Source organism: Penaeus monodon, chromosome 26 (assembly GCF_015228065.2).
Source record: "Penaeus monodon isolate SGIC_2016 chromosome 26, NSTDA_Pmon_1, whole genome shotgun sequence".
Classification (NCBI taxonomy): Eukaryota; Metazoa; Arthropoda; class Malacostraca; order Decapoda; family Penaeidae; genus Penaeus; species Penaeus monodon.
In genome coordinates, this window is record NC_051411.1 from 39,959,056 (window position 1) to 39,969,055 (window position 10,000).

General features: G+C 37.8%; 1 protein-coding gene across 1 annotated transcript in view; it reads left to right on the top strand.

The window, feature by feature from the left end:
- LOC119590167 (sushi, von Willebrand factor type A, EGF and pentraxin domain-containing protein 1-like) overlaps positions 1-10,000 on the top strand; it is a gene marked incomplete in the record, with an annotated part of 131,719 nt that overhangs the window by 102,728 nt on the left and 18,991 nt on the right. Inside the window, 1 exon segment of the mRNA XM_037938952.1 lies at positions 7,819-7,941. Within this exon segment, the coding sequence (XP_037794880.1) occupies positions 7,819-7,941 (123 nt within the window).

Consider the following 10,000-nt stretch of genomic DNA (forward strand, 5'->3'; position numbering starts at 1 on the left):
TGTGTGTGTGTGTGTGTGTGTGTGTGTGTGTGTGTGTGTGTGTGTGTGTGTGTGTGTGTGTGTGTGCGCACACACATCTATATAGTGTATGTATGTGGCTTGTGGATGCGTATGTACGGAATGGTGCAAACGAAAAAGGCGAATAAAAACACAAGAGCCGGAGACTTCAACGAAGCTAAGAAAATCATCCACATCGATCCATCTGGTCATTTTTTCTTTATTTTCCACATACGTATCTTATTTACGAAAGGAGGTGAGTTATTTTCACCCCCAAAAAGAAACGTGCATTCCCGCGCCTTGGTGAGCAGCATTTAATTCCCTCGGGAGAGTACTGTGAATCGTTTGCCATTAATGCTTGAAAATGATCTCGGTTTCGCCCTTGTCAGTAACGGAAATTAAAAGTCGAAAGTCATTCAGTGTCCGGTTAAAAGAACAACGTTTTTTCTCCTCCATGTTTTTCTTTCATTTTTTTTTTTTTTGCGTTTTCTTTAATGGGGGGAGGAGGAGGGAGAAGGGGGGGGGGCGGTTATCCAGTCCGATGTCCGATTTGCTTCGTATTTTGTTGTATCGTAAGCGTTGTTTACGTAAGATTCAATTTTGTGTGTGTATGTGTGTGCGTGTGCGCGCGTGTGCATGTATGTATGTGTGTGTATGTATGTATGTATGTATGTATGTATGTATGTATGTGTGTATGCATATATATATATATATATATATATATATATATATATATATATATATATATATATAGTATGTATGTATGTATGTATGTGTGTGTGCGTTTGTGTGTGTGTATGTATGTATATGTTTAAGGTTTGCGCAACTACCCGGAAACCACCTAATTAAGCTCCTTAACCTTCGTTCATTAAATGGTCATTCACAATTCGCGTTAATGATTCTGGAACTTGACGGCGATATCTGTGACAAAGGGGGGGGGGACGATGGCAAGGAGGGGGGCTTAGGTTTAGGAGAGGGGGGGAGGGGAGGCAGGGGAGAAGGCAAGATTTAGCGGAAGGAGGTAGGGGAGGGGGGACGGGGAGGGGGGTATGGGAGATGGCATAGTTTTGCTGGTGGGGAGGGGGGAGGGGAAGTAAGGGAGGATAGAGGGTGACAAGAGGGGAGAGGGGGAGGGGAAGGGGGAGTGTGATAGTATCTGTCTGTCACGAGAAGGTCAGAAAAAAAAAGAATGGAATGAACCTTGGTTGATCACTCTCGAAATTCGAGAATGATTTCGTTTCAGGATAATCTGTAAGAGGAGTCAAAAGGTTAAAAGAATTAAAACAACAATGATAAAATAAAGGAGAATTATTTTAAGTCATTAATTAAGATTTTTTAAAAATTATATTGTGTTTGCGGTGTTTAGCTATGAATTCTTGGCTTGTTATTTTCCATTGTTTTTGCAATTCTTTTGTTTACTTATGGAATGTTTTCTTGTTGTTTTTTTGTATCTGACGCTCTTCTTTACACTTTTATTTATTTTGATTTTTGTTGTTTTATTCATCTGTCCCTTCTTCGTTTTTTTATATGTTGTATTGGAGGAAAAGATGAATATGCATTGTCTGTGAAAGTTATTAAATTATTTGATAACTAATTACTCTACGTGTCTTAAAGGGTCTTCGATTTCGAGAAAAATTAATGAATTTGATCTTATCTTAAAATGGACATTTTTCTCTCTTTGAAAAGGAAGGAAGGAGAGGAGAAGGGGAGGGAAAGTGAGATCGATTGATAGAGACAGAGAGAGAGGCAAAAAGGTGGAGAGATGGATAGGGGTAGATTAGAATTGACAGAGAGAGAGAGGGAGAGAGAGAGAGAGAGAGAGAGAGAGAGAGAGAGAGAGAGAGAGAGAGAGACGGACAGACAGACAGACAGACAGGTAGAGAGCAAGGCACAGAGCGAACCAACAAACATACATAGATTGAGAGATAGACAGACAGACAGACTCAGACGTACAAAGAACGAGAGTAAGAAAGAAAAAGAAAAAGGGGGAAGACAGAGAGACAGACAGACAGACTCAGACATACAAAGAACGCGAGTAAGAAAGAGAGAGAAAAGGGGGAACTCTGAAAATACATTCCCCCTCAATTTCCAAGTTAAGGAGGTCGCCCCCATCTCAGGGAGGTCCTTTCCGGGAAGTCTTATCATTGTCTGAGGAATCGCGTCTAACCGAAGAGAAAAAATAGAGTGCGAGGAGGACCGCCAAACCTTTGTGCTTGAGACACGCAGGAGAGCTGTGTGATTGCAAAGCTTCCTCCATCATGGGGGGTGATGACGTCACAACTCTCTTGGCCTGCTTCCGAAAAAAATCTTTTCTTTTCTTTCCCTTCAAGTTTGTGTCTATATATATATATATATATATATATATATATATATATATATATAAATATATATATATATATATATATATATATATATATATTTTTTTTTTTTTAGGTTATGCATTGTTGGTGAATTGTATTTTTTCCGCACAATACCCTCGTGGCAGAATAAGTAGTCCTTGTGTTTATTTGAGTGTGTTTTTAGCGTTAGTTATGGTGATGCGGTCATTCATTGTATGTAAAATGGCACAGGTGATGAAAATGGGGATAGTTGATAGTGAAGAATTAGCTTTTTTTAACTTTTATCTTTAAAATCTTGAGGTGTATATATAATGCGGATTTTGTCAGAGTAAGGAATGTATTTCGTTAGTTCAAAAGACCCTTGAAGTTCGTTTATGATATGTATGAAGTTTTATTAGGGCGCGAGATGTAAGTGGATGAGTGTGTGGCAGAGCTGGCAGGTGTTCAGAACCGCTTTTTGCTCGTTTGCCAGTGCACCCCACATGATGACCCCCCCCCCCTCATGTTGCTTCTCCCTCTGCCCCCTCCCCCCTCCTTCCCTCCCCGTCTCTCCTCTTTTTTCTTATCCTTTTTTTTTCTTTGTTTTTCTTTCCATCGGAGGTTCTTCATCTCGACTTCCTTTCAAACATATACTTAACGTTTCAAATCACTCAGCGGGTTTAGTATATTTTAAAATTGCCATTTCTATACTTCTCTTTTTTTTATTATTATTATTATTATTATTATTATACTTTTTAACAAGAGAGAAGATGAGAATTAGTAGAAAAAGGACCTTATGCATATTATCTTCGTGTCGTGTTTCCCCAAGATACAACCCATCTCTCTCTCTCTTCTCTCTCTCTCTCTCTCTCTCTCTCTCTCTCTCTCTCTCTCTCTCTCTCTCTCTCTCTCTCTCTCTCTCTCTCTCTGTCTATCTATCTATCTGTCTCTCTCTCTATTCTCTCTCACACGCGCGCGCGCACAGGGATCCAGGGAGACGCCATTACTTCGCCTTCCTAGTCCTAATGACCCAGTGCCCGGGGCTATTTCCTCCCGTAGCGCGTCCTTGTCCGGCTCACAGGGTGGACGGACGGACGAATACGTACATGCGTATATACTGACATATATCCACGTACGCATGCACGTTCCGCTGGGTTTCTGCTCGTTCTCTCGTTCAGTCACTCATTCTCATTCTCTCTCTCCTCTCCCTCTCCGTCTCTCTCTCTCTCTCTCTCTCTCTCTCTCTCTCTCTCTCTCTCTCTCTCTCTCTCTCTCTCCCTCTCCCTCTCCCTCTCCCTCTCCCTCTCCCTCTCCCTCCCTCCCTCCCTCCCTCTCTTCCTCCCTCCCTCTCTTCCTCCCTCCCTCCCTCCCTCCTTTAAACCAAGATGTAACCAGGACAACCAATCGTTCACAACCACGCACACGCACACGCATCCATCCACTCATACGTACACGCCTACACGTACAGCCCCCCTCCCCCTCCACCCACAGACACAGACACACAGAAGCAACGTCTGTCCTGAAACTCGGTCGCCTTGAAAGCTTCCTGTGACGAAATGTGTTGTTAGGGGAAGCCGGCAGGCCTGGTCGGGGGAGGTGGGGGTTGGGGTAGGGGTTGGGGAGGGGGAGTGGGGTGGGAGGAGGGGGAGAGGGGTGGGAGGAGGGGGAGAGGGGTGGGAGGAGGGGGAGAAGAGGAAGAGGAGGAGGAGGAGAAGGAGAAGGAAGACGAAGAAGGGGGAAGGGGATGAGGATGAGGGAGGGAGGGAGGGGGATGAGGAGGAGGAGGGAGGGAGGGGGATGAGGAGGAGGGGGGTGGGGGGTCTCTTCCTGAATTTGGTCTCCTCGTTGCCTGGTACCAGATTGGGTCGTTCTTAGGATGGGATGGTTTCGGGTAGTTCTGTGTTTTTCTCTTTTTTCTTGTTTTTTTTCTTTTTCTTTGTGTTTTTTCATCTTAGTCTGTTTCCTTTTTTTTTATCTTTGTCTCTTTTTTTTCTTGTTTTTTATGAGGTCGGATGTGGGCGGTGCTGTGTTTTGCTTTCCTCTGCCTCCCATCTCTTTTCGTTTTTTCTTTTTTCTTTTTTTCTTTTTTTTCTTTTCTTTTTTTCCCTTCCTTCCTTCCTCGTGGTCGTCATTTTCTTTATCTTCTTCTTCTTCTTCTTCTTTTTCTTCTTCTTCTTCTTTTTCTTCTTCCTCTTCCTCTGTTTCTTCCATTCTCTTTTAATTCCTCTTCTGTCATTCTGTCCTTCATCTATTCTTGTTTTTCTTTTTTCTTTTTCCTTTTTTTCAGGTTTTCTTGTTTTTCATCTTCCTGTTTTTTTCTTTTACTGTTTTTTTTTTCTCTCTTTGCCTTCTTTGTCTCTTTCCTTTTATATAAACTAAGGCCTTCCTCCGCCTTTTTTTTTTTTTTTTTTACAGTCTTGACATATAAATAAATAAACTCCAAAATTAAACGAAATCCAATAAAAACAACTTGAAGAAACTTCCAAAAATTGGCATAAGAATGTGGGAGACAATAATGATAATAATAATAATAATAATAATAACAACAATTAATGATAATAATGATAATAATAATAATAATAATGATAATAATAATGATAATAATAATGATAATAATAATGATAATAATAATGATAATAATAATGATAATAATAATGATAATAATAATGATAATAATAATGATAATAATAATAATGAAGAAGAAGAAGAAGAAGAAGAAGAAGAAGAAGAAGAAGAAGAAGAAGAAGAAGAAGAAGAAGAAGAAGAAGTAGAAGGAGTAGAAGAAGAAGAAGAAGGAGTAGAAGAAGAAGAAGAAGGAGTAGAAGAAGAAGAAGAAGGAGTAGAAGAAGAAGAAGAAGGAGTAGAAGAAGAAGAAGAAGGAGTAGAAGAATGTGGGAAAGGGATAAGGATAAATAAGATATAAAAGTCATCCGGTAATAAATGAAGGCGATTAAGAAGACTCATAAGAAATGCAGTTTCTGTCCCACGGTGATTACAAACCATTTTAGTCTGTCCTTGAAGGCTATGAAAAATACCCTTTGTCTAACGATGTAATTAATCAGAGTTAATGCCTGTTAAGTTACTAATTATGGTGAAGAGGTTGATTGTTTTGCGGTGTACTGAAAGAATAGAAATTGAGGACGATCGAAATTTGAAAAAAAAAATGAATGGTATAAAAACGGTAGGGAAATTGTGAATTCCTGTTATGTGTATTCAGTGTCGAGGTAAAAGAAGACTTAATATGTTTAAATGAAATCAGAAATAGCCGGCAAGAATAAGGCTTGGGAGATCAAAAACTGTTTTACATTCTCTCTTCTCTCTCAGGATCTCCGTCGCGATCTATAAATTCCATAAACAAACAGACATAAACACATCCGTCGCTTTTAAACGCTCTTCTGAATCCTCTTCCTCCGCCCCTTCCCGGAATCCAATCCCTTATAGCAGAGATCTGAAACTCCAGGACGAGAGACAATCGCAGGAAACTGTTATTATAGACTCGATGGGGGGTTAGGATGCGTAAAGGGGGGTGAGGGAGGGAGGTGGGGTGGTGGGGGTGAGGGAGGAAGTTCCTTATTGCAAAACGTTGCTTGTATTCTCTCCTCGCCTGTAACTAAAAGTGAATGGCGATTTGTCTTCATCTTGTTTGGATTATGTCGTTAGTCGGTGATGATACTGTTTGTATATATCATATTGCTGTTATGTAAAGATGTGTAGGTAGGCAGGAGGTCATTGATAACATTGTATGTGTTATATTGTTGCAGTATACGTAGGTAGAAAATAGTTTGTGTGAAGAAAAGATTTTTTTTTTTGTTTGATAGGATTAAAGTGTGGTTTTAGGTTAGTTATGCTAGTGTGCTTTATTAGAAAGATAGGGATAAATAGAAAGGTAAGCCAACTATTCAGCACAGAGAAAAAAAGGTAAATGGTACGTAATTCCTAGTTATTTTCCGTACAGAGGATTTTTTGGTTTTTTTGTGTGTGTTTATTGTATTACTGACACAGGAAGACTTGAGGTACATGGGTGGAAAAATAATATCATTATCAGTAATTGCTAAATTACTTTGCAACAACTTCTTTTCGGTTCTCTTGTTGTTTTCGAGCATTGCTAGAATTACTATCTGTTCTAGTGCTATGACTAAACAGAGATATGGAGACAAATTGATATTCCTAGAAGTTTGTGTTTGTTAAATTACCTTGACGGAAAACAAAGAAGGTACTTATAAGAAGATATTCGTTTTTTTGTTGTTGTTATTAACTATCAATGAATTAAACTTTTTTCGATGTCACTGTATAACGTTTCACCTTGGGAATGAATATTCTTTTGCAAAATGTAGGAACGATAGCATTATTGCTATTATTATTAGTAGTAGTAGTAGTAGTAGTAGTATTGTTGTTGTTGTTGTGGTTGTTGTCATTATTATTATTATTATTATTATTATTATTATTATTATTATTATTGTTGTTGTTGTAGTTGTTGTTGTAGTTGTTGTTGTGGTTGTTGTCATTATTATTATTATTATTATTATTATTATTATTATTATTATAGTTTCTTGCTGATATATGGACTTTTTGTTCGATACGTTTTGTCAAATTTAAATATTCTCTTTACGTTTTAGTTATTTATTAATTTACTTGTTTTTCTTTAATTGCGTCTGTAGATATTTGACATTCAAAACAATATTTAATCTAAAGGTCATATGGATTTGTGATTAGGCATTGCTATTGTCGAAAATAGCAAATATATTGTTGAGTGTGAGTACTATTAATACTAATCACTGCTAGTTATTGTTATACTATGGTCGTTATCTGTTGTCACTGTCGTTATACACATTATTAGTTTATATTTTTTATATAATTGTTGCTATTATCATTATTTACATTATCGTATTGTTGCTGGGAGATAGCATAATTATTATTGCTATTATTATACATAAAACCAACTAACCATCTTTTTAATATCATACTTTTTAGCATATTGTTACTTAAATTCAGGGTTGTGTCCCTAGTACATGTACTTGTACCTCCTCCACCGCTTATAGAAAACGGGCACGATGATTATGACGTCATAACACGTCACGCTTCGTAATGGGGACATTTGCAAAGTGAACTGAAGGTGTTTGCAATGTCGTAATTCGGTGTTACTTGTACTTGTACGTAGACCCAAAGTACTTGAAAAAAAATAAGTACAAACAAGTACATTGTATATAATCGAAAGTTACATACATTGCAATATTTTGCAATTCTGGGATTAGAGCAGTGATGTGCTAAGAAATAATGGTAGAATTGCCATTTACTTTTCTATATCGAATCCCATTTTTTGACAGTGTGCTCATAAATGTGTATATACGAAAACTTCTAACGGAATCTATCTACTGGAAAATCTCGTATTGCAGAGGAAGGATATTTTAAACCCTACTTTTATTCATTTAACATTTTATTCATTAACAAATTTTTTCTCTCCTGTATTTTTATTTCTCTCTAACGAAAAATCTCTTACTTACAGAGGAAGGAAGCACGAAGGAATTCAGCTGCGCCCGCCCTATGATCGGCAGATACGTCTTCGTGCAGATGGTGGGCGTGGAAGGGTCCATGTCTCTGTGCGAGGTGGAGGTGTACTCGAAGCAAGGTGAGTGCGGGCGTGTGTTGAGGGGGGAGGGGGGTTGTGTGTGTGTGTGTGTGTGTGTGTGTGTGTGTGTGTTTGTAAGTGTGTGTGTGTGTTTTGGGGTGCGTATTTTGTGTTTTGTTTGTAGGGGTGTGGGGGGGTTGTGTTTGTGTGTGTGTTTTGAGCAATTGCGTGTGTGTGTGTTTTGTTTGTGTGTTTCGAGGGACTGCGTTTGTCCGTGTTTTGCTTGCGTGTAGTGGGATGTGTTTCGTGCTCTAGAAGGCGCGTTCATCTATCTATTTATTTGCTTGTAAGTGGGTGAGTTTCTTTGTTCACCCGTGCTGTGTTTGTTATACCCTAAGTGGGGAGTGGCTGAGTATAACGTATTAGATACATTTTGTATAACGAATTAGGTATCGTATATCGTATATGCTTTGTTTCTTTGTTCGTAAGTGGTAGAGTCTAGTGAGGGAGGGTTGTTGATATGCGTTCCTTATGGTTTGGAAATGCTATAGTATTAAGATTCTGCGTGGGGTTGCTTCAATACAAACACAACTATAGGAGTAAATCATTAGTTTATTTCTCTTCTTCTCAACAATAATATATGTTTGTTTTTAAATGTGCACGTTCTGATTGGGTTTATTTTGCATGCTGGAGCTGAAAAGTATATGAGGTTGTGACAGGCATTACGTGCTTAGAAATCTATTAATACTCAAACAGGATAAGTTCAACGCCCTTCTTGCATTTTTCTTTTTTATCCCACATTTTCCTGTCCTATTTTCCTTTTTATTTTCCTTTGTACTATTTTAGCCGTTTCGCAGATCTAGACGGATGTTTTGCAGCGAAACGAGAGAAGAATTTGTGTTGAATTTTTCATTTGATACTGAAAGCCGATGCTAGATGGCGTTGTTATCGAGCACTTGGCAACGCGTTAAATTTCTCGTGTTTCTTTCACAATATCTTTCCTTTCCTTGTTTTTTCTGTTTTTATTTTTTCATTACTGTAGTTGTTTTGTGATTTTTTTCTTTTTTTATTTTGTTCCTTCTTTTAATCCTATTTCTGTTTCGTCATTATAAAGCGGAAAGAAAAAAAATTGTCACTGATCAACAATACGAAACCACGCCTATTATTGACAAAACTAAGGCATGCGTATACCTTAGACACAGAACGCGTAAGGGTCAATTTCCTTTGCTGTTTGAGATTCATTAACGTTATCTGACATCCCAATCTGACTCTTTTTAATGGCCGTAATAAGGCTGATTATTCTCTGCCGGCCTTGTTACCCTTCATCAAAAAGAAGGCAGTGTTGCCACGTCATCTTTTCGAATCGCATTTCCTTGAGATTTTGTGTTTTAATCTTACATTAAATGGTTTAATTAATGTCTTTATAGTTTGTATTTGTGATTTCGTTGGATGCGGAAATCTGTACGCTTGCATTTTGTTTCGCTTATGCTCCGTTTCTAATTCATTTATAGACACTTGTAACGGATTTTCTCTACGAAATTTTCGTTTTTTTTTATGATAATTATATTTGATATTTTTAACCACTAATATTCATATATATTTGTTTAGATTGTATTATATATATATATATATATATATATATATATATATATATATATATATATAGATATAGATATAGATATATATTGTGCTTGTAGTCTTAATTTTTTTTTTGACGATTTAAGAAATAACTTCAAGGTTTTAAAAAACACTTGTGAAATTACGAAAAGCTGTAGAATATAGTTTTAAATCATCATTTGAATATTCATTGTGTTAAATACCATGATCTGTCATGTGTAAGGTTTACTAACGCTACAAGTATCCAGTTTTCCAAATGTCAACTAAGTGATTTCATAGGTCATGTTATAGCTTATATATATAATTTTATTTATGTTTTTTTTTATATATTTAAATTTATATTTATACATAAACATAAATGTGTGTGTGTGAGTGTGCGCGCGCGTGTCTGTGCGTGTGTGCGTGCGTATGTGCGTGTGAGCGTGTGCGTGTGTGTGTGTGTGTGTGCATGCGTGCGTGCATGCGTGCGCGCGCGCGTGCGTGCAAGCGCGTGCGTGTCGTA